Source organism: Parus major, chromosome 19, assembly GCF_001522545.3.
Source record: "Parus major isolate Abel chromosome 19, Parus_major1.1, whole genome shotgun sequence".
NCBI lineage: Eukaryota > Metazoa > Chordata > Aves > Passeriformes > Paridae > Parus > Parus major.
In genome coordinates this window covers 4,522,490-4,539,278 of record NC_031787.1, presented here as the reverse complement: position 1 = coordinate 4,539,278, position 16,789 = coordinate 4,522,490, and the positions used below count along the sequence as shown (strand labels likewise).

General features: G+C 50.3%; 2 protein-coding genes across 3 annotated transcripts in view; both read left to right on the top strand.

Annotated features, from left to right (window-relative positions):
- Positions 1 to 4,030, top strand: part of LOC107212759 (argininosuccinate lyase-like) — a 7,528-nt gene extending 3,498 nt beyond the window's left edge. Inside the window, exons 5-15 of the mRNA XM_015646358.3 lie at positions 10 to 87; positions 333 to 410; positions 807 to 859; positions 1,084 to 1,146; positions 1,290 to 1,404; positions 1,820 to 1,904; positions 2,072 to 2,131; positions 2,392 to 2,475; positions 2,732 to 2,812; positions 2,905 to 3,011; positions 3,093 to 4,030. Coding sequence (XP_015501844.1) covers positions 10 to 87; positions 333 to 410; positions 807 to 859; positions 1,084 to 1,146; positions 1,290 to 1,404; positions 1,820 to 1,904; positions 2,072 to 2,131; positions 2,392 to 2,475; positions 2,732 to 2,812; positions 2,905 to 3,011; positions 3,093 to 3,243 — 955 coding nt within the window. The 3' untranslated portion in view covers positions 3,244 to 4,030. The remainder of the gene's footprint in view (positions 1 to 9; positions 88 to 332; positions 411 to 806; positions 860 to 1,083; positions 1,147 to 1,289; positions 1,405 to 1,819; positions 1,905 to 2,071; positions 2,132 to 2,391; positions 2,476 to 2,731; positions 2,813 to 2,904; positions 3,012 to 3,092) is intronic.
- Positions 4,031 to 5,042: 1,012 nt separating this feature from the next.
- Positions 5,043 to 15,173, top strand: GUSB (glucuronidase beta). 2 transcript variants are annotated; one of them, XM_015646342.2, is made up of 12 exons: positions 5,043 to 5,294; positions 6,768 to 6,956; positions 7,365 to 7,546; positions 8,007 to 8,149; positions 8,315 to 8,502; positions 9,179 to 9,331; positions 9,827 to 10,005; positions 10,398 to 10,544; positions 11,536 to 11,620; positions 13,066 to 13,242; positions 13,711 to 13,846; positions 14,941 to 15,173. In XM_015646342.2, the coding sequence occupies exons 1-12, from the start codon at positions 5,061 to 5,063 to the stop codon at positions 15,096 to 15,098; spliced, it is 1,971 nt and encodes a 656-aa protein (XP_015501828.1). In that variant the 5' UTR covers positions 5,043 to 5,060; the 3' UTR covers positions 15,099 to 15,173. The 2 variants fall into 2 exon arrangements, with proteins under 2 accessions (XP_015501828.1, XP_015501829.1); XM_015646343.2 differs by lacking the exon at positions 9,179 to 9,331.
- Positions 15,174 to 16,789: the final 1,616 nt, after the last annotated feature.

The window sequence follows — 16,789 nt, the reverse complement described above, 5'->3', positions numbered from 1 at the left end:
TCCTCCCAGAGAAATCGATGTGATCCTGCCTGGCTACACCCACCTGCAGAAAGCTCAGCCCATCCGATGGAGCCAGTTCTTGCTCAGGTGAGCACCTCCCACCCTCTGCACCCTCGGGGCCCTGCTGTGCTGAGGGGACAGCCAGGGGTGGTGCCAAACCAGAGGGAGCCCTGCAAACTGCAACAGGAATTCCCTGTGTGGCTCTGGCCAGCTGGGAATCCAAGCATGGATTGGGAGACTCCCTGTCCTCCGTCCTTTGGCCATTCTCACCTGCTGGAGTGGGATATTTTCCAGCTTCATCTCCGTGTTTCATCTCTCCTGTTCCTCCCCAGCCATGCTGTTGCTCTGACCCGCGATTCTGAGCGCCTGGGAGAGGTGAAGAGGAGGATCAATGTCTTGCCTTTGGGAAGGTAAAGTGTGTTTTATATTGTGATCCTCAGCCCTCACTTGGCTCTGAGATAAAGACAAGAGACAGATCTGTCCATCCTCTGAGCCACTGGGCTTTCTATTCCATAGACACTTCAGCCTAGCTTCCCTCTCCAAAGACTCTCACCAAAGAGAAATATTTTTCTCTTCCTTCTTGAAGTCAAGGATTACAAGGCTTCCATTAAGCATCCCTTCCTGTTTGGGAGAGAAAATCTGGTTTAGTCCAGAGTTCAGGGTTTGATGAGCTTCAGACCACACTGTGATATCAAAATGAACTGAGGGAGGGGAATCTTCAGAGAGGTGACATCACTAGAGCTCAGTTTTTGTCAGATATCAGTTTGGATATTACGGGTGACTTCTGGTTCTTTCTCCCCTGGCAGTGGAGCTCTGGCTGGAAACCCCCTGGGAATTGACAGAGAGCTGCTGTGCAGTGGTAAATGTCTCCCTGGGACTGAGGAACAGGACTACTCACAATATCTGGGATTTTGGGAAGCATCAGCAGATTGTCCTGCTGTTATTTTGGATGTGTTGCAGCACTTTAACAAGGGGATGGAGGATAATGAATAGATATCAAGTCACTTCCCCTGGGGCAGCCTGGTGCATTCAGGCTGCTGTCAGGGCCAGTGTGACCTCCTGTGTCCATCCCCTTCCCTGCAGAGCTGGACTTTGCTTCCATCAGCCTGAACAGCATGGATGCTGTCAGCGAGAGGGACTTTGTGGGTAAGCACAGCCAAAGCCTCCCAGCACTGGGGGAACCTGACACCTTTCCAGATAACTGAGGAAGGGGCTGGAATCCATCACTCAGGGTTCCCTGGGTTGTCCCAGCACCTTTTCCCCCTCCTGATCTCCTGCCTTGCCTGCAGTGGAATTCCTGTCCGTTGCCACCCTGCTGATGATCCACCTCAGCAAGATGGCTGAGGATCTCATCATCTACAGCACCAGCGAGTTCGGCTTCCTCACCCTCTCTGATGCCTACAGGTAGGTGTCAGCTCTGGGCAGAGAGAGCTTCCTCCTGTGCTGGGAACGCTGCCAGAGCCCTTCCTTGCCTGGCTGGGTTTGCAATCCCAGCAGACTCCTTGTCTCTGGGGTGCCACAAACAAAGCCCTCCCTCCCTCAGATCACACTAACACTTATTCTGACCTGCTGATACCACCCGGGGGAGCCTGGAGGGGAGAGCCCCTTTTTAAGTTTCTCTGTGAGAGGTGGGACTGTGTGGCAGCTCCAGACAAGGTGCAAAATCAAAGAGCAGCTCAGTGAGTTCACTGATTTCCTAAAAACAGGAGTACAGGGAAGAGGGTCCTACACATTGCTTTTGGAGGGGTGGGTCAGTGATGATGTGTGTGTGTGGGTGAGGGTTTTGCTCACCAGTGCACTCCACTCATCTTCCACCCAGCACTGGCAGCAGCCTGATGCCTCAGAAGAAGAACCCCGACAGTCTGGAGCTGATCCGCAGCAAAGCCGGGCGAGTGTTCGGCCGGGTGAGCCCCAAGGAGGAGGAAGAGGGAGAGGAAACTGCTCATATTGGGGCTGGAGAATCTCCTTTTCCTTGTCTTTTCCTTTGTGAAGGGCTGTGTGCTCTGAGCCTGCCCTGGGGCTGTGCTTTGCTCTGTGCCTCACTCCGTGCCTCTCCTGCTTCCCTCTGCAGCTGGCTGCAGTTCTCATGGTCCTCAAAGGACTCCCCAGCACCTACAACAAGGACCTGCAGGTAAAGCACTTGATCCTCTCCACAGCCTCTCTCTGGGCAGACACAGTCCTGCTCCTGAGCTGTCCCAGCACTCCATCTCTGTGCCCAGCCCCTGGCTGTGCGCTGGGAAAGGCGCTGAGGGAGGGGATGCTGCCAGTGTCACCCTGAGTGCCTTGGCAGGAGCCTCTGGGATCACATCCCTGCTCTGCTGCCTGGCCTGCTCCACCTGTTGGGCTGCACCAGGCTGGCTCAGAGCCATTTCCATCGCTGTTCCAACACAGGAGGACAAGGAGGCCGTCTTTGATGTCGTAGACACCCTGAATGCTGTGCTCCAGGTTGCCACTGGAGTGATTTCCACCCTCCAGGTAAGGATTCTTCTCATCTTCTCACTCTTCAGCATCATCATGGTGCATATTCTGTGAGTAGCACAGACAGCAGAGCTCCAGATTGCTCCCAAATGAAAACTTGAGTGCCTCGCCCACGGTGCTCACTTTGGTCCCCTCTGCCAGCTGCTCAGGGGGCCAGAGCATCGTTTTAGAGCTCCAGATGAATTCCCCTCACCTTGACCCCTCCCCAAGGAGGAGCTGATGGTAACGTGTCCCTGGGATCCTCCTCCTGCAGATCAGCAAGGAGAACATGGAGAGGGCGCTGAGTCCGGAGATGTTGGCCACTGACCTGGCTCTCTACCTGGTTCGGAAGGGAGTAAGTGCCAGAGGGAGAGCTGGAGCTGGGATTCCTTTGGGTGCAGAGGAACTGAGCTGAGTCCCCTCTGCCCTGTCCCCTTCCCCCTGCAGATGCCCTTCAGACAAGCCCACGTGGCCTCAGGCAAAGCCGTCCAGCTGGCCGAGACCAAAGGCATCACCATCAACAACCTCAGCCTGGAGGAGCTGCAGAACATCAGGTTTGTATCTCTGTTATTTCAAAGTGCCCAAAAGCCCTGTGCAGAGCCCAGAGCCCCCTGACAGCCCCGCTGTGCCCCCAGCCCCCTGTTTGGCAGTGATGTGGCGCAGGTGTTCAGCGTGGTGAGCAGCGTGGAGCAGTACACGGCCGCGGGTGGCACCGCCAAGAGCAGCGTGTCCGCCCAGATCGAGCAGCTGAGGGAGCTGCTCAAGAGGCTCAAGGAACAGGCTTAGAGTGTGGGGAGAGATCCCCACCCCTCGGTCTGTGTTGGAGTCTGGAACACAATGTGTGTGCCCTTGTCTCCTCTGAGATCCAGGAGAACACTGAATTTCATAGAAGGTGAAATTTATAGGTATGTTTTCATGGTGTTACATGAAAACAATTGTTAAGTTTAAATAAAAAAGCTTAAAGTGTGAGTGTGTAAATTAGAAAGTTTTCTTAGGTCACTAGGTGAAAGAGTTAAACTAGTTTAAAAAATAGAAGACAAGATAGAGAATTTAAGGTGTTGTCTCTTTTCCTTCTTTCTTCTTCATTTTCTTCTTCTAGAAGTTTTTGAGTAATCATGAGTGATTAGATAGAAAATGCCGCAGTGCAGCACACAAGTGATGGGTCATTGAGTCATTAAGAAAAATAATATACGTGTCTGTTGTTAATTAGATACAAATAAATATAAAAATAAATGAACTGCATCATTTGGGCCATTTTGTCCCTTCAGAGCCAAAGTAAGCCAAAAGGCAAAATGAATTAAACTTGTGCAAAAAGTCTAGAAAAGCCTGCCAAGTTTTGTAATAACATTCAGATAAACATGAGAAACAAGATCCTAAGGAGCTTTAGAGTTTTCTTCCTGACCTGCAGAACTGAGATAAACAGAATTCCTCTCACATTCCCCTGTGAGAGAGTATTCTAAAAGAGCTTGGCTCAGAAAAAAACGAGAAATCCAGGTGCAAGAAGTGCAGCAGAAAAGAGAAAATGTTTCAGTCTGGAGTTAATAAACACTGGGGTGTCTGTAGTTGACTGAAATTCTGCTTTTGCATATTGATTCTTCAAGAGCTCATCCTCCCTCCTCTCCCCAAGAACTGCCCATTTTGCCACTTCCAATAACTTTTAACCTTCACTCTTCAACAAGTGACTCTGAAAATAAATAGAGGTAAGAAAGCAGGCAATAAAGAAATAACCAAAAGTAAGCAAGAAATAATAACAATAAACCTAAGCTGTGCTTAAGGGGAGGTTTAGGATGGACATCAGGAGGGGTTCCTTCACCGACAGGGTGATCAAACATCAGAAGGGGCTGTGCAGGGAGGTGGTGTCACCATCCCTGCAGGTGTTTAAGGGAAGAGTGGATGTGACACTGGTCTGCTCTGGGTCACAGGCTGGTGTTGGGTCACAGGTTGGACTCGGTGACCTCGGGGGTCTTTTCCTACCTTAATGATTCTGTGATAAATAAATAAATGCGTAAATAATAAGAAAATGAATAAATAAGTACAAGTGGGTGATCGATACATTTAAACGCCTAAATAATAAAAAGGAGAGGAGGGGAGAGGGAGAGGGGACCATTCGCGGCTCGATGGAATCCAGCGATCCAGGACCGAGCGTGAAAGTTCCTGGAGGCGCCTCCACTCCGGGACACTCGTGCCTTTATCCGGGGGCTCTGTGGGGACAGGACCCGGTCCCTGTCGGGCTCTGCGATCGCTCATCCCGCTGGGGGGGATCGGGATCGGGACCGGGATCGGGACAGTGACAGTGATCGGGATTAGGACAGTGACAGTGATCAGGACAGTGACAGTGACAGGGATCGTGGCCGGGATCGGGAACGGGATCGGGATCGGGAACGGGATGGGGACAGTGACAGGGATCGGGATCGGGACAGTGACAGGATCAGGACAGTGACAGGAATCGTGGCCAGGATCAGGATCGGGATCGGGATTGGGATCGCGATCGGGATCGGGCTCTGGCCCCGCCCCTCACCCAGCCCCGCCCATCTCTCTCCCAGGCCCCGCCCCTCTCCCTCACCGCCCCCGCCCCTCCCCGGCGGGCCCCGCCCACATCCAAGATGGCGCAGGCGGCCTCAGGCGGCGGCGGTGCCGGGCCATGCCCGCTGCTGCTGCCGGTGCTGCTGCTGTTCCTCCCGGGGCTGGCGGCCGGTCCCGCCGGGATGCTGCAGCCCCGGGACACCCCCTCCCGCGAGCGCAGGGAGCTCGGCGGCCTCTGGAGCTTCCGCGCCGATCTGTCTCCGGGCAGGGACGCCGGCTTCGCGCAGCGCTGGTACCGGCGGCCGCTCCGGCAGGTACCGGGGAGCGGCGGGCACGGACGGGCTGCGCTCCTTTCCCTCCCAACCGGGGGCTCCGCTTCTTTCTTCCTCTCTCTCTCCCTTCCTCTTTCCTTGCCTTCCTCCCCGGGTTTCTCTCGAGGCGGTTCCTAATTAGCCGGCCCTGATGATGCCCCGGTGCTGCTCCGAAGGCAAACACCGATAGAACGGAGCCCGTTCACCCTCAGCTGTCCCGTGCACGGCGCTGAGCTTCCAGCAGCACAGAACCGGCAAAAATGGGCACCGGGAATTGCTTATTCCAAAGTTTCAGAGTGCTGGTAGACAAGTTTTGGTGTGGCTGGGATCTGCTTGGAAATTAACTATGTTACCTGGCAGAAAAGATTAATGGGTTTTATGCATAAAATGGATAAGTCGTTCATTATTTCTATTCTTAGCCTTTTGGCAGATTTTGGTGCTGGATTGTGGAAGGAGAGAAGAGCTGAAGGGCAATGTGCTGCTGGAACTTTTGCCAGAGGAGAGGAATCCTGAAATATGCCCTCTCCAAGGGATCCTTAGATGGGTGCACTCAACCTGTTTTAGACCTCAGAGAATCACCCTGAAGGAGTACACAGGTTTTGGCCAGCACAGGCAAGAGTTTTCCTACATCAGATACTAGAAAATCCTCCTCCCCATCCAAGGATTTTCCCACTAGGATTTTCTGATGAGGAGAGCCAGTGCTGAGTCAGCCCTGCACATGATGCCCACCCTGAGTGCTCAGACCTTCCTCATTCCATTTCCTGAAGCTTCCTCAGGAAAGGAGAAGCTGCAGGTCTCCTTTGTGCAACATCCTGAGTGCAGAAAGTGCTGAAAACGAACAGCTCTGTTTGGCAACAGCATCTGGATTCCTCAATATTCAATGTCCTGTGACACTGCCTCCCTCTAATCTTCATATTGGAATAAGCAACTGAATGGATTCTGTTGTAATCCTAAGGAATCTCTGTTGCTTTCATACAGTGAGAAAGGCTGAACTCGTCCCAGTCTCCATGGGGAGGAAAATATCCCAAAATATCTATTACTGCCCAAAATATCTATTATTTTATTACCCTTTTACTACAGCTCTTAGCTGACAAATAGCACCACAACCTCCACGTTGCTCTTGGAGCTGTGCAGGAGAAAATTCCCACTGAAACAACAACCTGGGCTTGGGATTTTCCCCCCTCACTTCTCTGATTCCGTGATGCCAGAGCCATTAATGAAAACATTTCATTGCACAGCAGGAGGGGAAAAGAAAGGAGCAGCTGCTTCCTGTAGGAACAGGCAGGTTCCTGTGCCTGGTGCTAATTAGGGCTTGTGTAGGAGCCATGAGAGATCTCAGCAGTTTTTAAACAGCTTTTCCCAAGGATTTTCCCTTGGCAAAGGCATTGTAGGGCTGTCAGTGGAAGGGGACACCTCCAGTAGTAAAACTCCTCTTTTTAAACTCTGTTCCTTATTTTTCCATGCAATTCCTGCCAGACTGGCCCCGTGATTGACATGCCAGTGCCTGCCAGCTTCAACGACATCACTCAGGACCCCAGCCTGGAGAATTACATCGGCTGGGTGTGGTACGAGAAGGAGGTGCTGCTCCCCCTGCGCTGGCTGCAGGGCGATCCCGCCCCCAGGGTGGTGCTGCGCTTCGGGAGTGCCCATTACTACTCCATCGTGGTACGTGTGGCCCTGGGCTTCCTAAATTAGCCTGGACTGAAGTCAGATTTATGGTTTGTTCAGCAAATGCGTCCCTGCCTCGATCTTGCATCCCCTTCTGAGCTCGTGCCTGTTTTCCCCCAGTAAGAATGAATTGTAATTTATCTTCTCTGATCCTGCAGTTTTGGGATTGGTAACTAAACATTTCCTGGTTAATGGCTCTGCCCCAAACTGTGTCCCTCAGTGACACTTGCTGTCACCCAGACCTAGCTCCTGGCAAAGGGAGATCCCTCAAAGACCAAGATTGTTCCCTCAAAGATCCTTTGAGGATCAAGAGCTCAGGTGTTCCTTGTAACTGAGCTTCCCTCCTCCGTGCTCTGCTCACTGCAGAATCCCAATAACCCATTTTTTGGGGGTCTTTCCTTGCAGTGGGTGAACGGGGTGCAGGTGGTGGAACACGAAGGGGGGCACCTGCCCTTTGAGGCTGACATCAGCAGCGTGGTGCAGGGCAGCCCAGACACCCTGTGCCGCATCACCGTCGCCCTCAACAACACCCTGACCCCCCACACGCTGCCCCCAGGCTCCATCCAGTACATGACTGACAAATCAAGGTGAGTTCCTGGGCTGTTTTACTGCTGGGCTCATCCCAGGGGTGTGGGAGAGGGTTGGTTTATTCAACTGCTGGTTCATAAATCCCTCCATGGGGTTGTCTTTGTGGTGAGTTCTGTTGGTAGAGCAGCGAGGAGTTTAAGCTGTGGTGGTGTGGGGAATCAGCAGTGAGTTATTGCATCTGTTGTGTGCACAGGGAGCTCAGGTTGGCTGATTTGTCAAGCTGAATCAAGGGCAGGTTTGAGAAGCTCACATTCAGCTGGAAGCTGCAAGTACCAGCTCTCCTGAAGGATCAAGCTCTTTGTTAACTTCTTTGTTAACTGCAAAATCCTTCAGTGCAGCAGCAGAAAGACGGATGCAGCCTGTCATAAAGATGTTTTACACCATTATTTTACACTGTCAGCATCCACATGCTGCCTTCAGCAGTGTTATACAGCCAGTTTTCCTGTCTTGCTCACTCAGGTACCCCAGGAATTATTTTGTGCAGAACACCAGGTTCGATTTCTTTAATTATGCTGGAATCCACCGCCCAGTTGTGCTGTACACCACTCCTGCTGCCTACATCGATGACATCACTGTGACAACCACCTCATCAGACAGTGTTGGTAGGTCCTGAGCAACTACAGCTCCCTCAGACTCCAAATGGAGGTGACAAGAACAGCAGGGAAAATATCCTGCATGAGTCTGATTGAATTTGTTTGCTGGTGGCTTTTTCCTGAGGCTGAGCTGTCCTCTTGCAGTCTCTGATTGTCTTTTGTTTCCTGAGCCAGCCATGGTGCAGTATCAGGTGGCAGTGGTTGGCAGCACAGCCAGTTCCCTGTCCCTGAGTTTACGTGACCAAGAGGGGAAGGTGGTTGCTACAGCTGATGGCCCAGTGGGAGAGCTCAAAGTCCTCAACCCAAACCTCTGGTGGCCTTACCTGATGCACGAGAACCCTGGATACCTGTACTCCTTGGAGGTAAAGTGGCATTTCCTCCTCTCTGTGTGTGTTTCATAGGGCTAAGGCACTGCCATAGGGCCTGTCCTCTCCTCTCATGGGCCCTGTGTGTGTGACCAGAGTGACTCTGCTAATTAGGCAGCAATCAAATCGAGCTTTGGCAGCTCCTGAAGGGTCTGCCAGAGAGAAGAGCATTCCTGCAGTTTGCTCTGAGGTGCTGGCCCTTCACACTGAGGGTCCAGTCCATCCCCTCCAAGGAGATGAGTTCACTAGCTCGAGCCTGGGAGCTTCTGAGGGAGTTATGGGTCAGTAGTGATGTTCATGTGCAGAAACTGGGGAGGGTGAGCTGCTCTGAGTCCCCAGCAGGTGATGTGTCAGTCAGAATGATTGCATTTTCTGTCCAGGGCACAGAAATGGCCTGGGGGATGCTATGGGGAAAAGACACTGAAGTGTTTGAAATGAGCAGGTGCCAGAAGGGTCATCCAGGGGCTCATTATTCATCCTTCAGCCTCCACACCTTGCATTTCTATTTTGTGTTCAGTCAGACCTGGCTCCCCCCGAGCAGCAGCAGTGAGGAACTGGCTGTGTGCTGAGGCAGGGCTGGGAAAGGATGTGGGGCCAAAATCTCCCTCACAGATGGGGAGGGAGCTCTGGGCATCCCCCTGAGGATCCCTCCCATTCCTCCCTGGCCGTGCAGGTGAAGATGCAGGCCCAGGTGGGCGAGGCGCTGCTGGAGGACGTGTACACGCTCCCGGTCGGCATCCGCACCGTGCACGTCACCAGCACCCAGTTCCTCATCAATGGCAGGCCCTTCTACTTCCACGGTGTCAACAAGCACGAGGATGCAGATGTAAGTGTGGCACCCAGGGCCAAAGCTCCTGCTGCTGAGGTGGCACCTGCACTGCCTCTCCTCCCCTCTCCTCTCCCAGGAGCTGTTTCCTCACATTCTCCTCCCAGGCTAAGCACTAAGGGAACACCATGCCCGGTCCTGCCACAGTCATGGCATCCCTCAGGGCACGTGGATGTGCTGGTGGAGACCCTGAAGCGTCTCCCAGCCAGAGCTTTCAGTCAGACACGCTGACAGTCAGTCACTCTGCTGTGAGGGTGGGGAGGCCCTGGAACAGGGTTCCCAGAGAAGCTGTGGCTGCCCCATCCCTGCAAGTATTCCAGGCCAGTTGGACAAGGCTTGGAGCAACCTGGGCTAGTGGAAGGTGTGCAAGGGGGTGGAATGATAGGAGCTTTAAGGTCCTTTCCAACCCAAACCCCTCTGAGTGTGACAGTGGCTGTTGGGCTGGATGAAGCAGGGAAGTTGTGCTCACAAGGGGCGATTTCTCTCTCCCCCCAGATCCGTGGCAAAGGCCTGGACTGGCCCCTGATTGTGAAGGACTTCAACCTGCTGCGCTGGCTGGGGGCCAACTCCTTCCGCACCAGCCACTACCCGTACGCCGAGGAGATCATGGACCTGTGCGACGCCTACGGCATCGTGGTCATCGACGAGAGCCCGGGGGTGGGCATCAAACTGCCGTAAGAGCTGCCCAGCACACCCTGCCCCTCGCTCCTCTGCTCCTCCCTGAGCTGTTTCCGAGTGTCCCGTTACCCTTTTGACACTTTTGTCCTCGGTGTCCCACCCTGTGCTGATAGTGGGAGTACTTTGTTCCGTTTGGAAATCTCTGGTTGCACCACCGGTGCCTCGGGATGTTGGGCAAGCAGAGGGCATTTTGCCACGTTTTGCCACATGGCTCCTTTAACGAGCCCAAACCACGGCCCTGAACTGTGCAGCAAACTCTGTGGAAATAGGGCAGAAGCCATCCTCAGTCATCCTCAGCATCAAGGCTCTGCTGTGCCCAGAGGCCGAGTTTTCACAGGGAAAGGCAGAGGGGATGGATTTTACAGCCTCATCTCCTTCTGTCTTCCAGAGAGAGCTTTGGGAACAAGTCCCTGCAGCATCACCTGGCTGTGATGGAGGAGCTGGTCCGCAGGGATAAGAACAGGCCCTCAGTGGTCATGTGGTCAGTGGCCAACGAGCCGGCGTCAGAGCTGCCCCCAGCTGCTCACTACTTCAAGTAAGTGCCTCTGCTCCTCATCTCTTGGCAGCTGAAGCCTCTTCTTCCTTTGGGATGGCACAGAGAGGTAGTAAAGGGAGGGCAGGCATTTTCTGGGGACCCTGGAACTGAACCTGCAGATGCAAACTGAAATGGAACGGCTGCATGTGTCAAAATGATGCTCAGAACTGTCCCAGCGTGTTGGTCCTGAACCACCAAGGCTCCACAAAATTACCAGGAGTCCACTTGGTTTGAGCATCTCTTCTTGAGCTAAGGGTTAAGTAAAATGTTGGTGAGAATGGAACATTCCTTGTTAGCACTGGCAGATGAGTGCTGAATCCTTTGAGAATTACAGCAAAGCTGTAGAATAACTTTCATCGTGAACACAAGGTTCTGCAGTTAGTGCTGCTTTATTTGTTCTGTGCCTCCCCACTTCAAAGCCACTGCTTTGAGTCCCTGCAGTCCCCTTGGTTGTATTTCTAAAGAGATTTAAGCTTTGGAGAGCCCAGGGGCAGCTGTGTAATGGGCAGCAGGCTGTCCCTGGGAGCTGTAGGTGCATTAAGAGAGAAATGTGAAGTTTCATTCTTCAGGATGTTCTACCACCCTCCTGCAGTGTCAGGGCAGCAGCAAAGCTTCATTGTCCCATTCTGTCCCATCTCCCTCACTCAGGGCTTCCTCAAAAGCATCCAGCCTCTGCCTGCTGTGGCACAGGGCCTCAAGAACACATCCCAGGAGTTGTTCAGAAACTTCCCATTGCCCTTTTTACAGTTTCATCCTCAAACTCAACTATCCCTTCAACTTCTAAGCTGCTGGCACCACCCCATGTGCCTGTGCTTGGTGTGCTTCCACTCTGCTCTCTTTCAGGTGGCAGATATTCCCTTTATTTCATTAGAACACTGGCTGCTAAATCAAAAGCAGCTCTGTCTGGGGGTGGAAGGACAGAGAGCCTGGGGAGAGGGGGCTGTGCTTCTCCAGGCTGTTGTTGAACTCTTGCTTTACTGTTTGCAAACAGGACAGTGATAGCTCACACTAAAGCTCTCGACCCCTCCAGACCAGTCACCTTTGTGACAGATGCTAATTACGCTCTTGATCGTGGTGTAAGTTTGCTTCATTTTCTAGCTTTTTCTTTTTTTTTGTTGTTGTTGTTTTTAATTCATACATTAAATTTCCTCCTCTTGTTTTATAGTCCTTTCCCCACCTCCTTCCCTAAATTTACAGGAGGTATTTAGCAGGGAAAGGCTAAAGAAAAATTATGTTTTTGTTTCTAGTAGAAATCTCCTTATTCTCTAGTTGTAGTGCAACAAAAAGGATCTGTAGGAGAGAACAATTCTCTGTGTGCAGGATTATGTCCCTGAATTCCATAAATATTGTCATGCTTTGCTGTGCCATTGATTGTGTTTACTAATGCTCAGGAATTTCACTTGCAATTAAGCCAAAGCTTAAACCTCTTTAAAATGCTCACAACCCTTATGGAAGTCTAAAGGAAGGAAGCTTTGCTTTAATTCCTGCTTTAAACTGCTCTAGATCTTCTTTGGCAGATGTCTCTTTGTGTTGAGTAATCTAAAAGCTCCTCCAGCTCCACAATTAAAGCCCTAGAGCTGGATAAATAACCAAAAGGCACTTTCCTTGGATTTTTGGGCCTTTCATAGCATGGACCAAGGATTTTTTAACACCTGTATTTGTTTCCAGGATCAATCCTTGTACAATAATCATTTCTAGCAGGTGAGCTGGTGCTGCCACACATCCCTGCTCCAGGTTACACTTTGGATTTCTTCTAAAATGTGCTCTAATTAGCAGGAATGGCTGCAACTCTGAGGTTTTTCTTCCCCACCCCAGAAAAAAACAAAACCTCTGATGCTTTAAATTTGAAAGAGCCCAGCAGGAATCTCCTTCTGTATGTCCCATTCCCACTCTGCCCAACTGGAGGAGCTCAGGCAAACAAACCCAAAGAACAGATCTCATACACTGATGTGATATTAGAACTTTTTTCTTTTTCTTTTATTACAAAACATGTTAAGAGAACATTGAACAAGTTACATACAACATCACTTTATCTTGAGGGGGCTTTGTGCCCTTTTATCACACTGTCCATGTGGTAGAAATGGCAAATAACTTGCAGAATGCTTTAGTCTTAGTATTGCACCATTGATGCACAAAATTTAGTTGCTAGTCAAAATATTTGACCACTCACTTGATAATCACATTCCAATACTCAAAAAGAAAAAGTACATCTAAATGTACCAGCAAGCCAGAGACATCTTGGAAACAAAAAAACTTCTAACAAACCTGAGAATGAAACGTGTTGATCTTGTCTAACTCTTTGCTGTTACTTCCTAATCTGTAAGAAAAATTGCCAGATTAATGCTGTTAGCTTATTAAATTTATCCTTTTATCCTATGTTTGGAGGGCCTGAGTGATGGGGGAAACAATTCTTTCCACGTGTAATAAACCTGGATTCCATTAAATGAACCCAAAGGAGAATTTAGGTTTACAAGAGAAGGTTGAAGTCTGTGCCAAAACACTCTCACCTTGTTTTTTGCAGGCTCCCTATGTGGATGTGATTTGTGTGAACAGCTACTTCTCCTGGTACCATGACCCAGGCCACCTGGAAGTGATCCCAGTCCAGCTCACAGCCCAGTTTGAGAACTGGTATAAAACCTACCAAAAACCCATTATCCAGAGTGAATATGGAGCAGACTCGGTGCCTGGGCTGCACAGTGTGAGTGTTGTGGTGTTTGCCAGATGGAAACAGCTCTTACAAGGCAGCAAAATGGCACTGGGAGAGGGTGGCACCACTGGGCCTGGCTTGCTGTGAGATGCTTTAGTGTCCAAAAGGCTCCAGGACTGGGATCCTGCTCCATCAAAACCAGTGAGCTTTGCCACTCACTTTGTTTAAAGAGGACTCCAAAACCTGTCCTTGGCAGTGGTAGAAAATGCTTAAATGAAAGCAAACCCTGGAGAATGGAGGTTTTGTGGTGCTGTCCCTGACATGACAAAAGCCACCAAGGGAATTCCCCCTGGAAATACCTGGAATTTTGAGTTTGCTAATGGTCACAACAGCCATGTTAACGCAGCACAAGCAGCAGACCAGGCAGCCACAGAGTTTCTGTTCAGGAATAGCTCCTCAGGCAGTGGGAATGGCTGTGCTGGGATGGTTTGTCCCCTCACCCTGTTCTCCTGGCTGCAGGACCCACCCCTGATGTTCAGTGAGGAGTACCAGCAGGCCATGCTCAGGGAGTACCACTCCATCTTTGACAAGAAGAGGAAGGAGTACGTGATCGGGGAGCTCATCTGGAATTTTGCTGATTTCATGACCAATCAAGGTGAGCTTTTATTTATATTCCAAACACCTCTCCATCCTCCCTGGGAGCTGAGTGGTTGAAGCCACACAAAGACTGTGCTGAAGGGTAGGACAAAAGGCCCTCTGTTCACCAGGATGGAGCACAGCTGCTTTTGTCACCAGATCCAGCATGACCAGAGCCAAGAGGGAAAGCTGCCTGTGCTTAATTCATCCTTTCTCCTTCACAGTTGCTCCCAGGAACATGAGACAATGCACAGGGCAAGCTTGTGAGGAACCCAGGTTGCCAAACCTCAATTCAGAGCTTTAGGCAGCTGTCAGGGACATCTCTCTTGTTTCCAGTGTCACCTACAGCTACCCTGGGAACAGAGCACCTTAAGTAATCCATATGAACTTGGTAGAGGTTTAGCAGTAGAGGAGCAGATGCCACACTGGCACTACAGCTGTGTCACTGTGACACTCCACCATGCAGATAAGTGCAGTCACAAAGGAAGGGAAATTCCTTCATTTACAGTGCAGTCCCACAGAAATTAAACAATCACAACTCAGATCTAGTAATGAACCTGTTCTGCTTATGCCACCTGCAGGGGGTTGGGGTGGTGAGCAGTCAGCGAGAGGGAGGAACAGCACTAAAATACCCTGCAGAGCACCAGGACAGGCTTTAGAAAGCTCAGTGATGGCAGTGGCCAGAAAAGCAGCATCAAAAAGGACTGAGAACATGTAGACAAGGTCACACACAGATGCAGTTCCAGTCTCTCTATGTGTTGCAATCTTCTCTCATTTCCTAGGAAAATTAAAACAGGCAGAAAGGATCCAGACACCACACAGGACAGTAAACAGTCATCATTATTTCCTCCATTCAATCTGAAGGTGGAGCCAATCTATTGTAGATGTAACACTGATCAAAGGGCACACCCCAATTAAATGTCCCAGCTCAGCAGCTGTAAAAAACAAGGAATTGCAGCTGGATCCTGCCAAGCTCCCTGCTGTACCTGACCGTGCAGAAGAAAGTGCAGAGGTCTCTTCCACCTGGCAAGATTTAGTACCTACACTGTAACAGCTCCCAGCAGGCCCTGGAAGAGCTTGGTTTATATATTTTATTTTGTAATTTCTCTGCAGGGACCACACGAGTTTTGGGGAACAAGAAAGGAATCTTCACCCGCCAGCGCCAGCCTAAAGCAGCCGCGTTTGTTCTTAGAGACAGATACTGGAAGATTGCAAATGAATCAAGCTGTCTTCCTCCTGTAATAACATCACATTCCCTCTTCCTAAAATGAAGACAAAGGGTTTAGTGGCTGGGGATTATGTCAAAGTTGTTATTAAACTTCTGTTTAAATAAGTTTTATGCCTGATTCAAGTCGTGCAAGTCCAATGCGATTTCTAATCCACCTGAAGTAGTTACTGTGATGCAAAGCAGCTCAGAAACTTGTGTTTCCTCTGCTCAGCCATGTCTGGAGGCTTCCTGTTTCCAGGCAGGAAGACAAATACTTTCAAGAAGCTGAAGTTAAGAAATCCTGACTGAGGTATCTGTTTATGGCAAAAAAATTACAAATATTACATGATACAACTCAATGCTGAACTTAAAACAAAATCTAAGTTACTCTAAATGAACATCACATCCCTCTAAAGCAAATGAGGTTTTCCAGTTCAACTCCTCTAAGAGTTAACACTACTGAGATGACAGCAAACTGCCCACAGGATTGCAGGGGCAGAGTTTGTGCAGCTGCTCTGGCCTGACAGGATGGATGTGTGAGAAATCCTGAGCATTCCCAGCAGCCAGGAAGGGTGTGATCCACCCAACATACTCCAACAGAGTTTGGAATTCCTGTTCCAGCAGCAAGGTGGAATGTTAGAGAGGGAGGGACTACATCAACTCAACTTTAAATCTATTTATTCTACAGTACCAAAACTGCCACTATTAGACACGAGCTGTGTCTAACAATGCCACTTCCACTGTGGAAGGGCTTCCTTCATATTAAATGTCATCACAGGAAGAGCAGCCCAGAGGGAAATTCTGTTCCAAACCTTTCTGAGAGTGGCCTGAAAGCCCTCTGGGGTAGGGCCAGGTATAAATCCTGGTGCTGCTTCAGTGATGTCCCTTTAGGGCTTTAGCCTGGCATGGATCACACCAGCACACACAGAAAAATTCAAATATTTAGTCTGCAAACTTCCCAGCGTTGTCCCAAATCACAAGGAGCAGAGCAACAGAAGCAGAGGCTGCCCAATGCATTTGGGAAGTGACAGTTCTGGAGTTTGATCACTGGAATTCACAGATACTGGGTGAAACTGCTGCCATCACTCCCTGTTCTGCAGCTGCCTCTGCTGTGAGTGGCTCAGGGAAGTGACTGAATCTGACCATATAAAGAAAATATTTTCTTTTCTGTTGTGTGGTGGCCAAATTCTGTTCCCTTCAGAGGTGGCACACGAGGAACCAACAGCACCTTCCACCCTGCCCCAGCAGAATAAGGACACAGATGTTCACTACAGACTCCACAACAATTTTTCTTGTGTTTTTAAGGGAAAAGAAACAACACTACAGCATTCCTCACACTGTGCTAGGCCTAGATTTTCTCTAGAACTAAACCCCCAGAATATAAAACTCTATGCACAATAAAAAGACATTTGTTCAAACACACCATGGTATGAGCAATTCCCGTATTTAAGCCCACTAGCAGTGTTTGAAAGTAATTTCAACTTCTCCATCTCTAGCCATCATCCTTAAAAACTCATTTTCTTTCCCAATTTCAACAGACCTGACCAAAACACAGATGAGGATTTGACACTGGTCACTCCTTACAAACCAGGGCTCAGCTCAACCCCCCCAAAATCTGAGCACACAGCGGAGGGTTAATTCCTGCTTGTTCTCAACAAACCCAACCCTGCCCAGCAGCTCCCTCCCCAAATCCAGGGACACATCCAGCAGTTCCCAGGGATTTTGTGGTCTGTGGGACCAGCTTTGAGCAGCCCC

Bases quoted from the DNA above. Each gene is read 5' to 3' on its own strand.
- GUSB (XM_015646342.2), top strand. From the start codon at position 5,061: ATGGCGCAGGCGGCCTCAGGCGGCGGCGGTGCCGGGCCATGCCCGCTG. The intron at 8,150-8,314 runs GTAGGTCCTGAG...TTCCTGAGCCAG, and splicing joins CACCTCATCAGACAGTGTTG to CCATGGTGCAGTATCAGGTG. The intron at 13,847-14,940 runs GTGAGCTTTTAT...ATTTCTCTGCAG, and splicing joins TGATTTCATGACCAATCAAG to GGACCACACGAGTTTTGGGG.